At 35.0% G+C, this 25,396-nt stretch overlaps 1 protein-coding gene across 1 annotated transcript in view; it reads right to left on the reverse strand.

Moving 5' to 3' along the window:
* The window catches only part of utrn (utrophin), a 552,956-nt gene that overhangs the window by 516,372 nt on the left and 11,188 nt on the right, over positions 1-25,396 (reverse strand). Inside the window, exon 2 of the mRNA XM_028797890.2 lies at positions 23,331-23,531. Coding sequence (XP_028653723.1) covers positions 23,331-23,409 — 79 coding nt within the window. The 5' untranslated portion in view covers positions 23,410-23,531. The remainder of the gene's footprint in view (positions 1-23,330; positions 23,532-25,396) is intronic.

Genomic DNA, 25,396 nt, shown 5'->3' on the forward strand with positions numbered 1-25,396 from the left:
TTATAAAGTATATATAAAATATGGACAATGCCACATCATAACTTTGGCAAGCTTGGTAACTTTCAAAACTAACTAATTACATTAATTTATGACATAACCAATTACTGTAGAAGAATGAGAATTGAGAAGTGGACAAATGCAGAGGCAAATATGAAAACTAATCCAAACTCACCCTGATGCTATTTTAAATAAATTCAAGTGAACAGGACTGATTTGCCTTCATGGGCTGAAGAGCCTGTTCTTCTCAATTTTTTTTCTACTTATCTCATTAAGGGGTACAAAAGTGTAAAGATTTAGGCTGTTTGTGCTGATTTATCTTTTGTTAAATTATGTGACAGTATCCAATCACCACTGTGTTTAATCAGCACCACAATTTTGAGCACTGTTTTAAATGTATGCTGCCCTATTATTATATAGCTACAACAACTGTTGCTAATCACATAGTGGCTTCATGTGGTATTGGAATCAAACTAACATAAAGGGTGTCTAAATCAAATATTATTAATTAGAGTAAGTTTCTGGTTTTGCCTTGCTTTGTTCCCGACACATTTCTCCCTTTTGTGTCTTGAACATGCCTTGTATCTGACTGCTATTTTGAATGTCCCTTTAGCATTGACTCATTTCCTGACCACTATGTCCTCACGTCTTTCATTTATTTAGATTTTTTCTCTTTTCTCAAGAATGAACAACAATAGACTGGAAAATTCAATCTATTAACAGCATTAAGTCAGACTCCCCTACAACAATAGCCGAGATAGAATTAAAAGCTTGGCACAAAGTTTCCAAAGGCAAACCAAGAGTTCAAGGAGTTCTAGGCTAAGTTGGCTCTGTGATCAGTGGTGTGGGTTGTAACTAATCAAGCTTGACAAGTCTGACCAATCAGCATTTGCTGTGCATGCAGAACAAGCACTACAGGATAAAGTATCACACAGAACCTACCACAAAGTTTCTGGGGGAAAAAAAAAAGCGTATTTTAATAAAATTAACAATTTTTATTATATACAGGAGTACAAAAAAATAACAAACTTGAAAAAGGAGTTTAACTTAAGTAAATAAAATACCATTACAAATGCATTTGCAAACTTAAGTCATATTAGGTTGATTACCAATTAGTTGTATAAGTCAATGATAAATGAGGTCAAACAATTAGCACTTTGATATTTAAGTTTTCAAAGAAACATGTGGCAACTAACATACAGTAGTTACAAAGACTTAAAATAAGCAAAGCACAAAACTTGAGGTGAATTAGTCACAAAAACTGTGCAATATTTCATTTATAAAGGGGAGCGGCCTCAAAAATTATGAGAGCATATGTCAAGCATGGGCACACTGAATATGCAACTCTAAATAATGAATTAAATTTTAAATTCAAAAACTGATAGACCGAGGATAACTGTCAAAATGTCACAAAAGTTCGGCCTCAAAAATTATCACAAAATTAAATCAACACTCCTGTGGCCCATTCTAAAGTAATGTGAAATTCACAAAGCTGCATTTAATGGCATAGATGCCTTTTGAAGACTTTATTTTATGACCCCAAGTCTAAATAAATTTGAGCATCTCATTTATACACCAATCCAAGTCAACACATTTTTTTTTTTTTTTAATTTCTATTCAGAGTTATTCTCAGAAAACACTAACTTTCATTCCACTATCCTTGCTCCTTTCACAGATCTTTTCGTACTGCCTAAGCCTATCAGGAAGAAAGCATTGTTGTTTCAATTACCTCTTATGTTAAAAGAGCATAAAAAAGCTGTGTAGTCCATGAGCCATGATCCACCATTTAGAAACTTATTAACCCTTCCTCTCCTCTATAATGAATCCATTAAATTATTTTGGCCATGATTTAGCTTAAACAATTTAAAGAGACATCCAATTGAACAAGTCATTGCATAACTTCATTCATGCCCTCCAATGTCAAAGTTGTTGGTAGCAAAGTTATTAACCCGTCACATGGATTAAGACCTTCACAAATTGATCAAGTCAGTTTTATTCAAACTTGTAATGACCTGAGGCCTCATGTATAACGCCGTGCGTAGAACTCACACTATAACATGGCGTAAGCACAAAAGCGGAAATGTGCGTACGCACAGAAAAATCCAGATGCAGGAATCTGTGAGCACGCAAACTTTCACGTTCTTCCACTACATAAATCCCGATCAGCGTGAAAAGTAACGCACATGCACGCGCCTTCTGTCCCGCCCCAACTCCTCCCAGAATTACGCCTCTTTGAATATGCAAATCGATATAAATAGCCTTCTGAGAAAAGGCAATGGGAAATGCACGGGGGGGAAATATAAGAATTTCAGCGAATACCAAGTGGAGGCAAAGGAAAAACGTACTATTTGTTGGTTTAAACAGTGGTATAATCAACAAAAGGAAGTTGATCGAGTGACAGAGTGTCGGAGAAACTCGAAAGCTCAAGTTCACAAAGTCGCACAGTGCCCGAAATAAAAAAGAAATCACATATCAAAGTCGCCGTGAAAAGGCAAGTCGTAGCCCTCCGTCTGAGTGTCATATGAAAGCTTATTAGGGTACAGACAAAAAAATAGGCACACAGTGGGTAAAAAAAGCACGAAATGTCAACTTTAATCTCGAAATATCCACTTTAATCACATAGTTTATTTTGCCATTAAAGTAGAACATCATAAACATCATCTTAAAATCATTTAATTTACTAGTTTCTCAAATCCCATTGTAACTAAAGTAGGACGTTAAATGCTTTGTTCTGTATTTGATTTTCTATGTGCTCTGTGTGTGTGAATCACTACGTGCTTCCGTTCTTTCTCTTTCTACGACAGGACACAGAATCCATTACATTCGTGATATTACAGCTCTCTGAATAATTAAAATAGAGATGTATACGTGATATCTTTTTCATGATGATAGGAATGAAAGCATGTTATTAAACATGGGAACACGGTGGCGCAGTGCTTGTTCATATCTCACGCAAGAGGCTTGCTGCGCCATGCGTGACCTTCAATGAAATAATTTATCACAGCAGTACTGTCTCTTTCAAACGTACTAACCTCCAATTCCTGTCCTTACTTTTCTTTCTCCAAATACCCAATCGCCACACAATCAGCTCTGTAATAGATGTGAAGCCATTTGTAAGCTTAGAACGGCGATTCTTCAAAACTTTTAAGGGACATTGAAATATCTTCATAGTACATGTTTAATTATTCTATCCGTCTATCTTTCCAGTGTCGCGTCAGCACCAGCAATAATACAGCGCAAGGCAGGAGCTATCTGTGAACTAGCTAGCGCTGCGGCACCGTGTCCTCACATGTTTAATTATTAACAATACAGATTATTTAAATGAAGTTAAAGTTTTATCTGTATAATATAATCAACATATTTTGCTGCATTTCATCTTAAAAATACTGTTATCATATGTAAATACGCGCTTTATAAAGTGGCGCAGGTTATGCAATATTATAACTGTAGTGCAAGTTTACAGTGAGGTAATTGTACTTATAAGTAAACAGTTCTACAAGGAGCACTTGATGGACTGATTGAGTGCGTTTAGAGTTCTTGGGATGAAACTTTTTCTAAACCGCGAAGTCCGTACTGGGAAGTCTCTAAAGCGTTTTGCCGTGGCTCAGGCAGCGTCTGCTTCATGCTGTATACCGATATTTCTCTTTCCGATCAGCTGCTGCTGTGATTCCCCACTCAGATACAGTGATATAAATACTCCGAGTGGTGCAGTGAGAGTAATATGGAAAAAGATGATCTGCTGTGGCAACCCTTAACGGGAGCAGTTGAAAGAAGAAGAAGATGCAGTGAGAGTTACAACGCTAAAGCAGTTATGGTATTTGGAATACTATGGCTATTCCCTGGACCATTATATTGCTGCAGGTTAATTACAACCAGATGCATTACACTAATAAACAATATGCAGTTAGTTTCAGTGTATTTATAAAGCCGCGTCAGGAACGTGGAGCTAAGAAAGAAAAGGTGACCACGCAGGAACAGTAGCACTGCTTTGACCCTTGGTGCCGCCAGTCTGCAAAACCGAGCGGAGAAATTGCGTACGCCAAGGTATGAGTTACCGTGGAAATGTGCATGGCTTTATGCCAAGTTTAGGTTTTATACATCGCGATTTGAGCCTGGAAACGGGAGTACGCAACATTTCTGTGCATACGCACCGTTTATACATGAGGCCCCTGGACATCATTTGTCACCTTTTCCATTAATGACTCAGCTTCAAGGCGGCACGGTGGCGCAGTGGTAGCGCTGCTGCCTTGCAGTTAGGAGACCCGGGTTCGCTTCCCGGGTCCTCGTGGGTTTCCTCCGGGCACTCCAGTTTCCTCCCACAGTCCAAAGACATGCAGGTTAGGTGGATTGGTGATTCTAAATTGGCCCTAGCGTGTGCTTGGTGTGTGGGTGTGTGTCCTGTGGTGGGTTGGCACCCTGCCCGGGATTGGTTCCTGCCTTGTGCCCTGTGTTGGCTGGGATTGGCTCCAACAGACCCCCGTGACCCTGTGTTCGGATTCAGCGGGTTGGAAAATGGATGGATGGATGGACTCAGCTTCAAAGCTGCAAAATCCAGCTATCACTGGATCATCTTCTATTTGAACTCATCTTTTCCTTTAACCAAAATATTTAAACATATGAATATCGAGGTCTGTGCATTTGTACAAGATATTATTTCTGACTATCACCTTGTTCTGAAGAATGTAAAGAACTAGTCCTCCCTCATCATGTCTTTCTACTCGTATTTTCTGACCTAGTAAAACATTGGTCTGATGCCAGATCAGCTTATCCCATTTTTTTTTTTTTTTTAAACATTTCCTTCTTATTTAATATTTAATTAGTAACAGGCAGGATTGAAGATCCTCATTACCTGATTTTTGATCACCAAGCACTCGCACTACCACTCATATGGAACAGGCTTAATCCACCTCATGAAACCCTTAGTGTTTTGGCTGTCTGTTGAGGATAAACTTGGTGTTGCCACATTGGGATGATGTAGTTGAAGGGTTCTTGTTTATCTTCCTTACCAGAAAATGTCTTTTTTATTATAATTTTCTGTTTTGACCGGTAATAAAAACAGGATGTTAAAAGCACTCACCTTTTATTAAGAACAATAGCTACCTTGAAAAATAAATCTAAAATGACTAATATCAGTAGCAATGATTTTATGACTTTTTTTTTTTTTTTAATTGCGAACTAGTTAATTTAAGATTGCAGAATGAGTAGTCATATTCTAAATCTAGTAGCACTGTATTACATGTCATCACTTGTAATTACCCTCACAAGAAATATAATTTGATGACAGAAATTGAGATATTAGGTCTGATTTCCAAAACAAAACTTATTACAATGCACCTATCTTATAGACAATAGTAAATTAGATTACTTCTAATTTGTTGAAAAAGCCAACTGCAACAGTTACACAACCAATAGTGTACTTAATTTAAAATAACTATTAAATGGTAATGTCTTTGATTTCTTTAAATTGGCAATTGTTAGATATCTATTAAAGAATTCAGATCAAGATATACAGGTGCTGGTCATAAAATTAGAATACAAAGTTGACAAAGTTGATTTATTTCAGTAATTCCATTCAAAAAGTGAAACTTGTATATTAGATTCATTCATTACACACAGACTGATGTATTGCAAATGTTTATTTCTTTTAATGTTGATGATTATAACTGTAAACATACTTAAACTCAGAGATGGGTAGTAACGAGTTACATTTACTCCATTACATTTACTTGAGTAACTTTTTTAAAACATTGTACTTCTAACAGTAGTTTTACTGCACCATACTTTTTTACTTGAGTACATTTGTGAAGAAGAAACTCTACTCTTACTCCGCTACATTGGGCAACACTCGAATCATTACTTTTTTTCCCATTAGATATGCTATATTTTTGCAAGAGAGAAGCCGCCAGTGGATCTACTGCATGATTTTTACCAATCAGACGTAGCAATAATAATCACAAGACTGTTTCACCAATCAGATGTAGCAACAATAATCACAAGACTCCATTTCACCAATCAGACGTAGCAACAATAATCACATGGCTCCATTTCACAAATCAGACATAGCCATGCAGTCACATGACCACACACAAACTATGACGTCATAGCAGCACAAACTCCTCACAGATAGCGGACAAGGAAAGAAACAATACATGAAAAATGAGAGCCAACTTCTGCTAAAGCTTAACCATCACTTCACTGAGTGAAGAACACGCACATTTTAACCAAACATGCACAGACAGTCAAGGTAAAGTGAGACTTCTTGTACGTGCACAAGCTGCCTTGTTCTGTTATTTTCTATCAGCTGTGCTATTTGGAGGGCAAGTGAATATGCAGTATTATACTGTCAGTGTACAGTATATCTTGTCACTGTAAGTAGTTTGCACTGTTCAAACATACATGTTACCTACTGTAGGTATTGGCTTCAAAAGCATTGTTGTGAAAAACTGAGATTTGAAACTTTGTGTTATTTGTGCATCTTTATTTTGTAAAGATGTTATTTATTTTTACTCATTTTTTATTTTATTATTTGGAAATAGCAGAATTTGCACATTATTTTATACTTTTGTCTGTCTTATTACAACATTTCTAAAAAATAAATCATTTATTATGATCAAACAGTAACACAGTACTTGAGTAGTCTTTTCACCAAATACATTTTACTCTTACTTGAGTAATTTTTTGTATGACTACGTTATACTTCTACTTGAGTAATATTATTTTGAAGTAACGCTACTCTTACTTGAGTACAATTTTTGGCTACTCTACCCAACTCTGCTTAAATTGTACAGGGCAATTCCCAGTTGACTTTTTTCTTAGTAAAAATTTTTAAGCAAACTGCAATTGATTTTTACCTTAAAAATAATTTTTGAGAAAAGTCTGCTTTAGCTTTTGCCCTTGTCATAGCACAGGAGATTCATGTTGTGTAAAACAGTTTAATCTCTTATGATGCAGAATATGCTGACATTATTATGCTATTAGACTTAAGTGATGTCTTGATATTATTGATCATAGCATTCTACTACAAATGCTTAAGAGTGTGGTTGGCCAATTGGGCATTGCTTTTAGTTGGTTTACTTCTTATTTTACTTATTTAGATAGATTAGATAGATAGATTAGATAGATAGATAGATAGATCTTTATTGTCATTGTCACTTTTACAAAGGAACAACGAAATTGAAGGTGCAATCGACTCAGTGTGAGGAATAAGAGTTAAAAAGACAAAAAGACAAGAAGAGAGAAAATAATAACAAACCGAACAGTAATAAATATACAAATTGCACTTGTTGACTTAAGGTCTATATTGCACATTGGAAGAATAATATGGAGCAGTTTTATTCTGAGTTCAGGGCCATGATAGTTTTCATAGCTCTGTATCTCTTGCCTGATGGCAAAAGCTGGAAGAGGCAATGACCGGGATATGATGAGTCCTGTGAAATGTCTATTGCTTTTTTGCGGCTTCGGGAGGTGTAGATTTGTTCCAGAGTGAGGAGGGTACAACCAATTGTTCTCTCCGCTATCCTGACGACCCTTTTATCATTTCATTTCTAATCTGTGCAGTCTGAATCCTTAATTAACAATTCTTTCAGTGGGTTATACTGTTGTAAATAGTAATAGCAAATAGCAAACACTTAACTCAAAAGGCTTGCATTTTCTTTAGATAAATCCATCATAACACAATTGTCATCAATGACAAGTATTTACCCTTCTCATATTATGCACATATTCTTTTAAAAACCTGCTTTCAGCAACTTATAAATATTACAAATTAAAAATAGCTAGTTATTGCTTTTAGATTTTGAAAAGCTATTTCACTCACCTCCAGTTGAATTTCCTACTATAATTCTACATGGATAGACAGTACGTACTTAGAGAAGCCTGAGCTAAATAAAGGCTCATTATTTTAATGAGCCTTTCGTGTTGCTTTCTAATTAACTGTAATATTGGTTTTGGCCATTACTAAGTTTTTCTGTTTTCTTTCTCTACAGAGGGTCTGTGGTGCTATTTGGTCCACCATCATTTAACATTTAATAAAACAAACTTTGCTTTTGATTAATGGCATATCATATAATTTTATTTAAAAAATGTAAATGGCACAGAAAAAAATCATTGGTATTTTTAAACTAATGTTGTAGGACAACTTTGGAGATAACAACTGTAATCATGTGCTTGCTGTAATGAAAATTTCACACTTCTCAAATAGTAGTTTGGCCCTTAGTTCTTGAGGAAACTACAGTACTGCGGTTTTTACAGGTTTGATGGGTGTGTTCTATCTATGAGTGTCAACATCAGAGCTCGTAGAATAAAAGTGTGCACTTTCCAGTGAACTCTCTAGCACACAATATTAGATTGGACACCTTCCCTTTAATCATTGCAGATCAGTTAAAATACCTGGGGTAAACATCACAAGTAAATATAAAACTCTTTATAAACAAAATTTTGCTGTCTGCATTGAAAAGCTTAAGCAAGTCTTGCTTAGAAGGTCAACCTTCCACCACTTTAGCTGGAAGAATGAACACTGTCAAGATGAATATCCTTCCTAAGCTTCTTTTTTATTTCAAAGCATTTCCAAACGCATTCCCAAATCATTTTTTAAGATAGAGTCAATCATTACCTCATTTATTTGGAATTCAAAATATCCACACATCCAAAGAGTGACCCTACAAAGACCTAAGGCAGAAGGCAATTTTATTACTGGGCAGCAAATATACAAGCTATAAAACCTTGACATTGTTCATCTATTTGTGTCAGACACAGGAATGGTCCGCAATAGAAATAAAATCCTGCAGTACTTCTTTATGTGAATTTCCCCTTGGGATTAATAAAGTATCTATCTATCTATCTTTACATTCCTTGCTTTGTGCCCCAGTAAATAAGATTATCGTCAATATACTAACAACCCAACTGTGCTTCATTCACTCAGAATATGGAACCAATGTAGGAAGTACTTCAAGAAGCTTTTATCTGTAGCACCTTCGCATGATAACCACCTTTTTCCACCCTCTCAAACATATGCAGTTTTTAATGTTTAATGGAAAACATACAGAATTAAATCAGAGAGATTTGAACATAGATAACGTCTTTGCATCCTACAAACAACAAGCCCGCAATTCTCTAGAGAATCGCAAATCCAAGAATGGCAATCAGTTTCTGTTCCGTCCGATATTTGGATGGATGACATATCATGGAGGGTGGATGCGTCTGGGGAAATGTCATTTAATTAAATAAGCATATCTGTACTAAGGCGGTTTCGTTTTGTGGAGACGTGATTCTGTTGCCTTTGCTGACACCGACTGCTGGCAGAGTGGAGCACAGCAAGGTTAGGTGTAGGCGGTCGCGTCCAGGCGGCTGTAGAACCTGGCGTGCACGCTTTACCTCATGTTTAGTTCACAGGTCGTGAAGTGGGTGCCACCTACTGACTCTGGGAAGCCACTGCGTTTGACTCTGGGGCGCCGCAGCACATTTGTACTACAGCGGATTCTTTGTGTGGGCGCCTTTGTTCATTGTTGTTGCATTCGTTCATTGTGTCTATCCATACGGGCTCGTTTTGTATTTCCGTTAGTTGAGCTCTTTCATTGTGGAGCCGTGACGTGTTTGCTTCTGGTGTGTCTGAAGTGGGCGCCACCTACCGACTGTGGGAAGCCGCTGCGTTCGAGCGCAGTGCGCATGCGTTTCGGTGCGTCCGTGCATAAATTAAAACTGTGGTTTAGTAATATAGATTACACTCCAAATTTAACTTTCCATCAACAAAATTCATCCACTACCTCTGCTAAATAAAATCTGCCCCATTTTCTTCATCTCCCATCCACTTCTATTCCAGAAGAAATATTGATCAGTCTTGATGACTCAGACAGCATTTCAATAATATATATAAAATTTTAAAAAGTTCCTTCCTTTCAAAGATACCAGAGTACAGTGGGAAAAGGAAGCCCTAGAAGCCCCCTAGAATTCACCCTAGCTCCATATGCACAAAGCATACAATCATTCAACTTAAAATCTGTTATCCAGCAATCCTGTCTCATTTAAACCTGTCCAAAGTGTTTCCAGGCCAAGATCCAACCTGCGAACGTTTCAATCAAGCTCCCGCCTCATTGGGCCACATATTTTGGGTGTGCACCAAATTAACATCATTCTGGACCAAAATGCCTTTCAGACAGCTTTGGTGTCACAATCTCTCCTAATCCATTAACAGCTGTGTTTGGTGTACTTCCAGATGGGCTTAAAGTGGAGAAGGACAAACAAACTAACTGCCTTTACTTCACTATTGGCACGTACACGTACTGTATCTTGCTGAACTGGAAGAATCCTAACCCACCTCTTTTAACTCATTGGGCAACTGATGTTATATTCTTTTTGACACTGGAAAAAAATCAAATTCTCACATAGAGGATCTGTTTGTCAAGTTTGACTGGCTTGTATGGAATGTTACTTTTAATAAATTGAATACAATGCTAAAAATTGCAATTTTCAATTAAAATATTTACATTGATGGAAACAAATAAATTTCAGGTCAATCAAAGTCATTTTAGTCATTTCAAGTAGTGCAATCTTTTGTGAAAGGTAAGAGTAAAGTTCTATAAACAAAGTAAAGAAGATTTAAATCCAGTAAATTTTTTTTTAAATTGATAAAAACTGGAACCGAGGTCGTACACTGAAATGTTACAAATGACATTAAATTTAAATTTAGTATGTATTGCAATCTTTTGTAAACAGTATGCATACAAATATTAAAATATGCATTAAGAAAAAATGTGACTTTTCTGAACAAACATTTACAAAAGACAACACAGACTACTAACAGCTTTGGATTAATGCAAACAGTACATATTACATTTTTGTATAAATAAGACTATGGTGTCTTTATAACTTCCAAATTCAGAAGAGCATGTCAACATACTAAATACATGCTCTGAAGCACAGTTGAAGTATGTAAGAATACTGAAGAACAATGTCATGGTTTATGTAATGTAGGTCTGAAAAATTACTGCACCTTACATTTTATATTAAATGTGATGAAATATTATTTAAAAATTGTACGTAATAAAACAAAACAAAAAGCTATGGCAGCAAACTTTGTGGCAAGGGTTTAAAAATTGAAGCAGTGACAGAGCCATAGAGCCAAATAGTGTTGGCCCAACTGAAAAATATAGAATAAAACTGGCCCCAAAATAAAAATAATTGAAGATTTAACAGAATACAAGAAATGTTTTAAACTGTTGAAAAAAATAAATGTCTTATTCCTACTTCAAACATAACAGTTTATACTTATTAATATTTAAAATTTTTAAATAAGGTACATCTAGATTTTTTTTGCATTGACTCATGTGTTAGTCTTTCAAATGTTTAACTAACTTGTGTTAACCCCTTAAGTTGGTATTGTGTGGTAGCAAATTTTGCCTACAGGGTTACATGCACCTTGTTATTTCCCGTTCACATTTGCCTCAAAGCCAAAATATTCCAGACACCACTCCATCGTGCCCTCATTGTCAATTAAGTGTGCTTGTGAAGGTTCCAATACCATTGAAGTTGTTGTATTATTAGCACTTGTGAGTACGTGGAAACAGTGCTGCAACTCTAGCCATGCTGACTGATGGCCTACAAGGCTAACTTGTCAAAATCCATAGCAAACTAATGCTGAAAGTCACAAACTTTTTTTTTGATGGGAACTGGCAACAAATTCTTATTCATTTGTGAGAATAAAGCACAGTTCATTTAGCTATTTTTTTGTGAAAACAGCTCCATTACGAGCATTATGTACTGTATACCCTACAGTAAAAGGAATTTATCCCATATTCAGACACATTTAAAAGAATGCATCTGTTAAATAAGAATAATCGTAATCTTAATTTAAGTGCTATCCCTTGAGAATATACTGAAATATTCACAAGAAATTTTTTTTTTTTTATAATAAAGTATTTGGTATATTTTGCAGTTCTTTAATCATTTTCTTTCAAACTGTAGTTATTGATTTACACTTATATCTAACCTACTATTCAACAGTTAGAAAGTAAATTCATCAGCTCTAATTATTCTAAAAAATGCAAATACTTGATCTTGCAAGTATTTTTGGATAAATGTGTCAGTGAAATAATTCACAACACCACCACCAAATTTATTGTATTTTTTTTTAATAATTGACTTAAGTACTTGCATAAAATGACTATAATTGAGAAACGCCAAGATAAATAATTTCTTGAATGTGTGATTCTATTTTTTTTTTCTAAAAAATACATTTTACAATTTGCAAAAAAGTAGAATTAAAAATAAGTTTACATTATTTTAAGAAGGACTCTACGTAATCAAGATAACAGAAATTTACAAAATAAGCAACTAAAACCACACACACAATACAAGCACAAACCCTTCAAGGCGCCTTCCTGGCTCAAGACCAGCCTTGTGCTCCGAAGCAGCAAGGCATTTAATTCTTATCTGACCTACTCAAAGCCAAGTACTAGGAAGGCCCTACATTGTTGGCATTCCTGACGCTCAATCTGTTAAATAACAGTCTAGTGCAAAACTGCCCCCTTTTCCTTCCTGAATGTTTATTTGTTCTCTGTAATGAATTATGGTCTAAACAAGTGAAATCAGGCAAGGCAAATTGCGGCATTGATTTCAAGGAACTCTAGGTCATTACAGAACATAACTGGAAATGAGTCTACAGAGAATGATATCACAAAGAAACCATGTACGACATCGGTTTATCTCAACTGAAGCAGATGTAAAAGGTTTAGCAAACCTAAAAGTGAAGATATACTGTACTTTGAAAAATGGAATGGTGTACATTAACCTTTCAGGAAAGTTTTAATATTAAGTAGACTAAATTTTACTTTACAAAATAAAACTGTACAACAGTATAACTTTTATATTTGCAAACAAACTAATTCTATAGGGTTAGAAGTAGAAAGTGTGAAATTCCAAACAAAACCTTACTTTAAAAAAATAAAATAAAAAGTATTATATATATATGAACACATCATATTTTATTTGCTTTTTTGTCTGTAGGAATTTTGCATTTATCAAGGATAAGCAGAGCTTATAATTAACAGGTGAAAATGTCCATTTCATCAATTAGTGCTTAAATAAAATTCCTAGCATATTATGATCAAATCTGAATACGAGGAGAATGCAGTGGTCATCTGGCAGAACAACCTTTATAGTGGTCCTTCTCAAACAACTGTCTAATACAGCCACCTATCTACCTGCAGAAGGCAAGTTCTACCAATTTTTTCATCAGCATAGAAGATTTGCCTACAAATGCTACCTGCCTTGCTCCACATCTCTTCATCATAGCCACAGTCATCTCTCTTTTTGTGTTCTTTCACATGGCTTTAAAGATACCTTTGAAAGAAAACCAGAGGAAACTAACTTCTCCCATTCCCTGGAAATCACATATTTCTCCAAGTCTCAATGATTTGCTAACTTTTTAATGTCTCCCTTCACCTCCTCTAATGGCAGTGCATTCACACCTACTCCTTTTCTTCATATGTGAAGTGTTTTTCCCCTTCTTCCCCCATAGATGTTACCTGATTTTTCCTTTTTAGTTGCACAGCTGATGACGTTTATATAGACAAAACACTGTGTTTAACCTTCTTTACTTGTCAGTGTGGAACTACCCTTTAACAATTTTTTCCTTTGCAGATGCACACTGAGGCAGCCCTATACTAACTCAATTTTATCAATATATGTATTTATCAAATTAGTTTTTAACCACCTTAGCATTAGACCCGAGCATCACTCGGTCGGTTAAAGTAGTGCTAAAAGCGTAAGTCCCGAGTGTTACTCGGGCAATAGTATAGATGCATCTTGCGTAAGACCCAAGGATTACTTGGGCTGTAAAAGTGCTAACAGCGTCATGCTGAGCATTACTCTGGCAATGGTATAGGCATGTCTTGTGTAAGCTTCAGGCTTAAAGCGCTACCTGGGCAACAGTGTAGATGAGCCTTCTCCTAGCCTTATAATGGCATCTCATAAGAAATGCCTGTCGTCAGCAATGATGACAAGGTGAAACTGTGTTCAAACAGTGAATATAAAACAGTCAGTGAAACCGAAAGTGATTGAGAATTGAAAGTGATACTTCTGTCACTTACACATGTGCAGTGTATTGTTAATGTTATTATTATTATTACTGTTGTACTTTCCATACTTCTGACTTTGTACTTTTAGTGTTTGGCACATTTTACAGTAGAAAAATGAGATTTAATGAAAATATTTTTCAAGCCAAAAAATGCCATACTATTTAAATGTTTTTATGAGAAAAAACTAACATTAAGGAGGTTAAAATCTGATTCACCTATAATTAGACAATTTTATAAAATTACACTTAGTATTAATTTGATAAACAGTAGACCCATATTAAAAAAGTTGATAAACAGTTTATGTATTTTTAATAAAATGCATAAAAGCTACAATGGTTATATACTGCTTGCAATGCAGAAATTCCATGGTTGCACCATTACTGATTGATAATAAAGCATGCAACAAAGTGAATCATACTCCCGGATACTGACTGAAGTTTTTTTGCTTTGTTGTTTTTTTTTTGTTTTTTTTTTTAAAAACACACTAAAAAGATCTACAGGCTTATGTGTATATATATTAAAAATTACACTACTTGCCTTTTTACAATAATTAGCATTTTAGTCTCTCTTACAATCTGTATCAAACAAAAATCATCATTTATACTGCATAACTTAAACTTCAGCAGTAAGCAGAAAAACTATCACTAATAGAAACTTCAACTAAAATGCAGCAGGAACATTTGTAATTAACAACTAGTGATGAGTGCCTCCAGTTTAGCATAAGCACGTAGAGGTTCAGGAATTTCAGCAAACTCCGCAAAATGCATTGAAGTTGATGAGGGAAGAGAAACTAAATTAGTTTTAAGTGGATAATAAGGGTGCAATATTCTTTTAAGTGTCCCTGGGGGCATGTGGGATGCAAGGCTGGAGTACCAATTGGGTAGTGACATAACATATGCATATATACAGTAATCCCTCCTCCATCATGGGGGTTGCGTTCCAGAGCCACCCGCAAAATAAGAAAATCCGCGAAGTAGAAACCATATGTTTATATGGTTATTTTTATAATGTCATGCTTGGGTCACAGATTTGCGCAGAAACACAGGAGGTTGTAGAGAGACAGGAACGTTATTCAAACACTGCAAACAAACATTTGTCTCTTTTTCAAAAGTTTAAACTGTGCTCCATGACAAGACAGAGATGACAGTTCCGTCTCACAATTAAAAGAATGCAAACATATCTTCCTCTTCAAAGGAGTCAGGAGCAGAGACTGTCATAAAGGCAGAGGAAAATCAATAGGGCTGTTTGGCTTTTAAGTATGCAAAGCACCACGGCACAAAGCTGTTGAAGGCGGCAGCTCACACTCCCTCCGTCAAGAGCACAGAAAGAGAGAGAGAGACAGAGAAAAACAAGCAAGCAAAAATCAATACGTGCCCTTCGAGCTTTTAAGTATGCAAAGCAGCATGTCGTTTCAGGAAGCAGCTGCACAAAAGATAGCAACATGAAGATAATCTTTCAGCATTTTTAGACGAGCGTCCGTATCGTCTAGGTGTGCGAACAGCCCCCCTGCTCAATCCCCCTACGTCAGGATCAGAGAAAGTCAGCGCAAGAGAAAGAGAAATGTAAGTTGGGTAGCTTCTCAGCCATCTGCCAATAGCGTCCCTTGTATGAAATCAACTGGGCAAACCAACTGAGGAAGCATGTACCAGAAATTAAAAGACCCATTGTCCGCAGAAACCCGCGAAGCAGCGAAAAATCCGCGATATATATTTAAATATGCTTACATATAAAATCCGTGATGGAGTGAAGCCGCGAAAGGCGAAGCGCGATATAGCGAGGGATCACTGTACACTGTTAATTATTCATGCATGCACAAAGTAGATTAGTCAACATTGTAAAGTGTGGGGTGAAGTACACTTAAAATACACATGTGTAAAGTTCTGAACATAAATAACGAAAACTGGGAGAGTACTGCAGATTGAGTAGTGACATCCCCATTGAAAACTGACTGCAACAGTTCCTCAATTTCACGCTGGCCTCAGGAAGCATCACGGCATGCTAAGGAAAAAAAAAATTTGTGTAAGCCAGCTGCACTGCAAATTTTCTGGAACCAGCAAATTTGCTGCAAAAATGCTTTGGTGAATTTTGCCAAACCGACACTATTAAGGACCAAATGATGTAGGGAAATTATAGGTATTTATAATTGCATGAACCTTTTTTAAAAAACACAGAATTGGGCTTACTTACAAAACAAGCAACATATTTCTTGAATGTTCTTTCATTCCAGGTTGGGAGAATGAGTAGGATTTCCAACACAGAAAAGAAAAAAAAGTAACAAGGTTTTCAGTGACATTGTACAGATATACTGTACTAATGTCTGATAAGGAATTCTAGACTCTATTACCAACATCCCACACCCATTTGCAAGGGCAATGTTGTCAATTCAGCAACACAATATGCCAAAAATCAGGTTATTATACTTGAAACTCTCATACCTAAAACACAGAATACAAGTATACAGAAGTTTTAAAAGCTGAAAAAAATACTTATATTTCTGACTTTGCAGACATTGTGAAGTAGGTGATAAGGCACCAGACTTTAAAACACCAGCTCATTTCCTGTCTCCAACTTATTGTGTGACCCTGAGAAAATCACTAAATAAAATACAAAAAAGAACAATCAACTGTACTCTGTTGTCATCTTATAAGCCGCCTTGGACAAAAGAGAGCAGTGGAATATACAATCAAATATACAGTCAAATTAGTTTACCACAAATTTTGGTTTCCGAATATATTTCCTACCTTGCAATAAGGATACTTAATGGAGCACTAAATATTTTATTCTGCATTAGTATTGCTGTCCTTCAGTTTTAGGATTTTAACACCTAGTTTCTCTATGTTAACTTCTCATTTAGAATCTTCGCCATTTTCAGCTAAACATTGATTTTAATCTCTTCGTTCATGTTCAGAACCACTTTGTTTGTTTTAAGGTCACAAACAGCCTTTACATATCACAGGAGCAACAGATTCAAACTAAGGCCAGTCTCTAAATCAGAAGCCAATCTATTACATGCCAAAAAAGGACACTCACTGTTATCTCCCCAATTACCACTTGACCTAACAGCATGCCTTTTTACAATGCAAGTAAATGGAGATCCCTATCACAAATCCGTGCAAACATCTCGAGGACTAGCAAACTTCACACAAAGGTCATTCCAGACCAAAAACAAACAAAACCTCAGGTGCTGTGCCACCCCCAATCTTACTTTTCATTAGCTGAATTTGGAATGACACATATTCCTTGCAAATACAATTAAAAGAATTCTTTCATCTAATAATGTGCTATTATGACAACGTAAAGTTCCTCCAAGCTTTTTACTTCTCATTTTATTAAGATTCAATAACTGTTTGAACAACTATGTTCACAACTTTGTAAGAAATCGTATTAATCATTTACCTTCACCATCTCTGTCATATCTAAACAGCAAACTGTTTCTGAGTACAAAAGAAACAGCATACAGCAACACGTGGGGACTGGCAAGATTGTGGGGGGAAAAAAAAAAAACACACAGTCGTATGTATCGTGATACATTGCAGAGCTATAGCACGTCTTTATGTGAAAACAGCAGTGTCAGATGGGGTAGGGAAGGATCCTGAACGCGACTGAGAGAAAAGTGAATAAAAAAAAAAACAAAAACAAAGCTAACCTTTACAAATATCATAAATTACACCGGCTGTTACAGACTGAAATGAAATGCATCTTTTTATTCTAAAATAGTAAAAATAAGAGCAGTTCACTTCTCAAAGGGGAATCGAGCAGGATCGAACTCGTGACCTTTTGATTCCCAGTCAGCAACTGATACTGTTGCGCCACAGGACCATCGTAGTAAATGAATATCAATGTCACACACTAAGGCGGCTTTTTTTTCTACAGTTGTATTTTTGAATAAAAGTGCAGTTGTTCTGTTATATTTGTACCTTTCGTGAAAGTGTGTCTTTGATATTTGGACTTCAGGCTTCATACATTATATAGTTTATGCCTACATTTTGTCATTTAATGCGTGTGTTCCAAATAACGATGTATTATTTCCACTCTAAAACTCCACTTCACTCCCAGATAATCAATCAAGGCATGAGCTGGGAGAAGTTCGTGCATGTTCTAAGTCGGTGGGGGGGAAATGAATAGTCGGTTGTTTGCAGCTTGTCTTTATCTGCACATTTAGAGGACAAAGGACGCTGGCGGAGAGGTGCGAACGGATTTAAGAAGCGATTTAAGGTGGGACGGACCTACGAGTTTTTTCGTGGGCTCTGGTAATTCTAGTGTTAAACAATGCAGACAATCACCAAACACTTACTGTCTCAGCAATTAAATATAAGCAATACACAGAAAGTCTAAATGTGGTGCATACCAGCATGTAGAAGTATGAAACAATAATGATATAAATGTTTTCTACACTGAAATTGACTTTTGTAAGTTTATATCCAACACCAAAAGAGACAGAAATAATACTGTATTCGGAGTTTCTAGTTAGGCATGCTTGTGCCCTATAGCGGACTAATGCTCAGCCTGGGGTTTCTGCCACAACAGGCTTCAGCTTCACTGTAACCCTCAAGTGGATTAAGCAAGCTCAGCGACGGATGGAATTAATGAATAGGTGAAAATGCATTTAAAACTCAAAACAAATTGTCATCAACTCCCACAATGCTTACAAAAAATTAACAATCCATAAACAGAAGATGTGTCTCAATGACAATGTCAGTCCTCTTTAATCTTTTTGTATAAGAGACTGAAGAAATTAATTTATGTACAGTGCCTGAAGCTAATGCAATGCCACTAGCTGTGACATTACAACACAAAAATGAATCAGATCAAGGGATTAAAAAAGTAAAAAAAAAAAATAACAGTTGTTGACAATATAAAGATTCCACAACATTTATTAAGCTCACACATTTTCTTTCATCTCTAAACAATACACAATGAAGATGCTACTGACACCATGATAATTCACAATACAGTATAACACCATCAGTCACAGACCGAGATTATCTACTACACACCACAAAAGAACAGTTGATACGGAAAGAAACTACACATTTTAATTTATCTGAGAAAAATCCTTGTTAAGGACACATTACCTGCAGTGAAGCCAGCAAGTATATCAAAAATATTGAATGAAAGAGGAACTTTTTATCCTGAATTTTTTTAGTACTCCCAAACTATACAAAAATAGACCCTAAGGTCATTCAAATTAACATTAGTTTTCAAAACACATCTTCACTCGTATAAACACACTACTGACATCTTTATACTGTATAAATATTTCAATTCACTGTCATAAAGTGCTCTCGAAGGTTAAGTCCCTCACCAATGTCTTGAAACATACCTGGCAGAATCCTCAATCCTAAGATATTATCTGCACCAAAATAATGGAAAATAAGAGGGGTTCTTTTACTTATTATAATTAAGGATACATCCCTTAGATAAATAAAGTACTTTCTGTCTATCCAAAAACAATGATGCACCAGTGTTAATGTGCACTTGTTTAGGGCTGCCTCTAATATACCTAATACATAATAAAAAAAAATAAAATAAAATGAAAACTTGTCAGTGAAAACATAAAACTAGTTCTTTAAAAAAAAAAACTACTACCTGGGCCTTTGGATAGAAGATTATTATTCAGAACTTTTTAAAAAGTGAAGCACAGAGTGATGTTAACTTGACTAATGTTTAGGGCTGTTGCCCAACATTTTTTTAATTTGGACATATATGAAATAACCATGAGTTTGACCATGTATTTTCCCTATTTGCTCCTCTAAATAATAAGCTAGAAATCAGTGTTCATCATCATAAATGAACAAAGAATCTGCACTAGGCTTTTAAATAAAATGTTTTAAAATTAAAATGATGGTTGACACGTGACATGGACTTAGATATTTGTACTGGCTTGAAATTCACATGGTGTATCACAACTAGTTCCCGAATTCAGAGAAACTAAAACCTTTAGTCTATCTAATAAACATACCAGGCCTTTCGTCTGTCTTTGTCAATATTTTAAAAGAATAAAAAGTATTATAATATATTAATGCCAGATTCTACTGATGTTAAAAATACTACAGGTAAAACATGAACATAACTGTACTTTTTGAACAAAGAATATACTGCAAGAAGTGTAAAATACTGGTATTGTTCAGCGGTTACAGTATTAGCGGGACACACATATATACACACACATCCCAAAACAACATTCATTTTGGCAAAACACTCAGCAGCACTGAGTATAGTAAAACAGTTGTTAGTATTGCTTTCCAGTTTAGGATCGCAAGTGCAAACACACACACACACACCCGGGGCAAATATAGACCCACTAATTAACCCAACACACACGTTTTGGATGTGGGATGAAAGCTAGAAGACTGGATGAAAAACGAAAGCAGATCCAGCAAGAATGTGCAAATTCAACAGGGGTGGTGACGGAGTTCTGAATATAGCAATAAAGACAACAAGCAGTAACTATCACATATGATGACATTTTGCAACTTTCTGCCACAACATATTTAAAATATGGTGTCTCAAGCTTTTCATTGTAATCATAAGTGAAAGAAATCCAGCACTATAAATTAATATGTGCATTCCACCCTGTGACAAAAATATCTCAATTCAACTCAAATGCCTTATTGTATACACTGTCATCACAAGTAAAGAAGGTCTATTAAATTTCTGAATGAATGTACGTTTTTTTTTTTTTACCTAATAAAGGCATCTATCTTTTAATTCTCCTTTAAAATCAACATTATACTTTATATTCTTCTTATAAATAAAGGTGTATATATAAACACATGTATGCTCATTCATACATGATTTAAAGTATATATAATGGCAACCAGTATACCACCTACTTGACCACTTGAAAAAACCCTGTCTGACTTTAAGATATATCACGTTAATATCAGGATTCTAAAAGAGGACACAGGCCTCTTTGCTGCTTTAACTGTCACACAAATCAAACAAATGGAGCTTAAAAAAGCCTGGGAAAAAAAGCAACTGCAAAAACAAGGGGAGGTTTTTACATGAAAAGTAAATAAGACTGTTTTGTTTAGTAGCAAAAAGTTTTAACTGCACAAATGTGACATAATCCCCCCCGCCCCCCCCCCCCCCCAAGTGTACTGAAAAGATAGTAAGTTAAAGAAAACAGACTGATGACACTTTCTAACATAGTTTTCAGTTTAAGTTAAACCAGTACAAAACCCATTGAAGTATCAAATATTTAATTATGTGCAATATATTTCAGCACAGCAATCCATGATTTTTTAAGAGAAACATATACTAAAGGATTCCACATAGTTTCCACATAACTCGCCTACCAAATGCTGTATATAACTGTTACTTAGTAACCAGCAAAGACCAGGAAGAATTAAGATATGCAGGAGAACCTCAGAATGTTAACAAATAGTTTATTTAGACAGCTCCATGCCAACACTGGGGGAGGCGATCCAAAAAGATATTAAACCAAAAACAAAAGAACACTGAATTTTGATATATAGTGCTTCTTGCCAAAGTACAGACATTAGGTTGGATAAATTAAAAACAGTCACATGAAATGCTGCCTAGATTTCGGTTGGATCATGGGGGGGGGGGAAAAAAAAAAAAAAAAATTTTGAACCACACAGTAATATTTAACCTTTATGCAGAACAAACTACAAATATTTAACATTATACACTTTTTTTTCCCCCACTATAAAATAAGTTGTGATGTTATGAAAATATCTGATGAGATGTATTGCAAATTTACATTTTCTCATTTATCAGTAGATCTTGAATACTTCAGCATGTCAGTTATGTATTTATATTACTAGTTTTCAATTTTTAATGCTTAATTTTAGGCTTTCTTTTTGTTCCCTGACACAACGTCTACACTGTATATGTGTTTTTAAATGTGTTTGCCCTAGTTAGTGTCACTGAAAGCCAGATCCTCATCCTGAAACAAATAAATGGTAAGTCAGTCCCTGGCACAGCCTGAGCAGAAACACAGCCTCATAAGCACCCTTACCTAGTTATTTCACAGTCATAGCATTTAAATATTAATCAATTTTCCCTAATATAATTTCCTTCCTTCAAGATTATTTTAAAGATGAAGTTCTTTATTAAAAAAAAAAAAAAAAATCAAGTTTTCTGCATAATAAAACTACTATACTGCTACAACCAGGCACCTCCGGAACAGAGCATGGCCAGTATTGTAATAACAATGCAGAGAGTCAGGTTAATATTTTATGGGTGTAACAACATATTGGCAAAGACCACACATGTCAACACTGCTCAGGTTTCAACATTTCTTCTATATATATTGAGTGAACACTGAAATTCTAGTGCAAGTTATAAATGAATCAAAATGCTTATTATTTAAAAAGGAGGAACAATAAATGAAACGAAAAATCAAATTAACACCTGCTATTTACATTAAAAATAAAGTACCACATCTTGATTATAAAAAACAAAAACTAACCAAAATTCAGCTAGTAAAAAATAACACCAATGCAGAGTTATCTAATGAAATTTGGGCATCTCATTGGGAATTTGGGGAGATATTTTGTGTAGAAAAGACAGAATGATGAACATATTTTAAGAATTTTACATTTTAATGTATGTATAACGGAATAACCACTTCACAAATCCAATGTGAAAGCAATTAGGACATAAACCGGTAGATTCCAAACCACTACAATAACTTTTGAAATTGAATGAAGGTTCTTTACTTAATTTAGCTACTTGGTGTTAGACCAATATTACCATAATTATTTCAAGTATAGCTGACATTACTATTCTCAAAAACTTTTAAGGTTTACTCTTTGCAATTAAATTGTTCTTATTTTACAGAATTTCCTTGTTTACTTAAGCTCCAAGTGTAAAGCCAATCAAACCATTTACAGAAGACATGCAGAATATAGCGAGTTTACTAATTATACTTCACTTGAACAAGCTGCTAACACAATCTATATTCTTAAAACTTGAATTTTTTTTTTTTAAATTAGAAAATTACTATACCTTACTCATGAGATTATAGGTAAAAAGGCATGAGAAAATACATTGAACTTCATGGCATCTAGGAGCTGACTCATTTGTCAATATTAAAACAAAAGTTCCAAATAAGTCACAAACTACATATTTTTTCCAATGAGACATTTCTGAAGATTTTATGGCTATAAAAGCTAAAGCTCAATTTTTGCATAAATACTCTGAAGAACTGGCATAACCACTCCATTGTCCATCATTGCAAAATGAAGCTGAAATATTTTAGCACTTGTTTTTATTGTTGCATTAACCTACCTGACCTCCACTTGATGATGTCGCTGAACTCACTATTGACTCCTTCTGCACCAGAGTCTAAAGTTCCAACCTTCGCCATTTTCAGGCTAAAATATAAATCACTTAATAATAACTTATTTTCTTCTCTGTAGATATTTGTTTATATTAAAAGATGTATCCTTCTTATAAAATGCTGTTTGGTTGTTTTTGGTCCTTAGAAACCTGCAACAATAAAGACAAGTACATATTTTACAAATTTTTATCTGAAAGGCATTAGATATATGCAGTTTATTTAAAAAACTTTTAGACCAGCTGATTTTTTTATTTAGGTAAAATAGTAAACTCAGAAGAACAAATTTATCTGGATTGGGATTACTTATTTTTTAACAATATAAAAAGTAGAGAGAGGTCAGATGGACAGACACAGTGATGACAGAAGGTGCACTTCACATTATATGCCAGCACATACAGTATAATAAACATTTATGTCTGCTAAAAACTAAGTGTAGCTCATTCACTTAAAGAATTTCAACCCTCAAGTGTGGAGAGGACTACATTAGGTTACTGAAATGATAGTCTGTGTCAGGGACAGAGAAATATCAGGAATCAGGATAGTGTAAACAACAAATGAAGTAAGAGAAGTAAAAATCTTACAAGAGAAACTAGTTCTTTCAACAAAAAAGACACAAAGATTCATATTGCAAAACAGCAACAACAAAAAGCAAAACCGTAATGATTTCAAAGAATACATTTTTTACATGTCCTAGATTGAGTGAAGAGACTAAGTTTGTACTTTACTGTTGGTCTTCAACAAACCACGAAGAGCTTAAGATAACATACACAAGGAAGAATGATGGCTACAACACAGACCCCGCCATAAAATAAGGACAACTCAAAGATGTAACTGCTGCCAAAGTACCTATGTTCTTAACAAAGGACTTGGGCATACAAAGTTTCAAGGCTTTTTATACTAACATATGGTAAACGAAGAGCAAGAAATGAGTATCAATCACAACCAAAGATAACAAAGCAGTTGCTTTTATTAACTAAGAACTCTTAGGGTCATCATTATTGTACACAGCAGAAACTCAGACATACACACACTATAATTTTGTTAAAATTAACTCGTTTTCTATTTAAGTACTCGCCTGTGTTTGCTTAAGAACTCATTACCGATACAACGTGGAAGTGAAATATTACAAAAATTGTGTCCTATGATAACTCTCTCTCTTCTAAACAAAAAAGGTTATCTATGGTAATTTTGAATAACAGCTGTTACAGTGCTCCATTATGTGTAGTTCTCAACTGTGTGCTGTTACTATAAAAGAATACAACAAAAAAAATGTAAATTGCCTTATGTTTCCCTCTTCGTTAAGCAAAACTATACCAGGAAGAATAGCATCATCAATAATACCATCAAACCTTTAAACCTAAGTGGAAAATTTGGTATGAGCAGAATCCATGAATGGGCAAACTTAATCCAAGATGATCACATGGGCTGCGAATTTTCATTGCCCTTAAGTTAAGAATTTATTTGACACCTGTAAATGAAACCCTACTTTATTTTGGTGTCGGAATAAATATCTGCATTAGTCTACTTGAAGTTATTTTAGTCTCTTCCAGGTGACCCAAGCATTTTGTTTTTTTTATTATTTAAATTTACTTATTTATTATAATTTAAATAAGTAGGATTTACATAATGAAAGATTTCTGAAGAAGACACTTGGAATAAGTTGACATGGGTGTGATTGAGAACACAAATTAACACCTTATAACTCCAACAAATTGAAACAGGACCTGGAAATTCAAACACAATACTCATTTCCCCAGATATATTTTTTAAATCAGATGTAGAAATAATTTGCTAACAATAATGATTAGTAGTATAGTAATGTATAATCTCTCTTGATGCATCATTTGCATATATTATGTAACTGGTGAATTCTCAGTTTTAAGAGAAAGAATCCAGGCAAAGTTCATGTTCTCGCATCACCTTACACACTGCTGGGATTCAGTGCTTATATCATTTAAGGAAGTGTAACATTCCGAGAAACACAGGGTCTGATTAATCTGTCCATCAGAATGAA

The sequence above is a fragment of the Erpetoichthys calabaricus genome, chromosome 3, assembly GCF_900747795.2.
Source record: "Erpetoichthys calabaricus chromosome 3, fErpCal1.3, whole genome shotgun sequence".
NCBI lineage: Eukaryota > Metazoa > Chordata > Cladistia > Polypteriformes > Polypteridae > Erpetoichthys > Erpetoichthys calabaricus.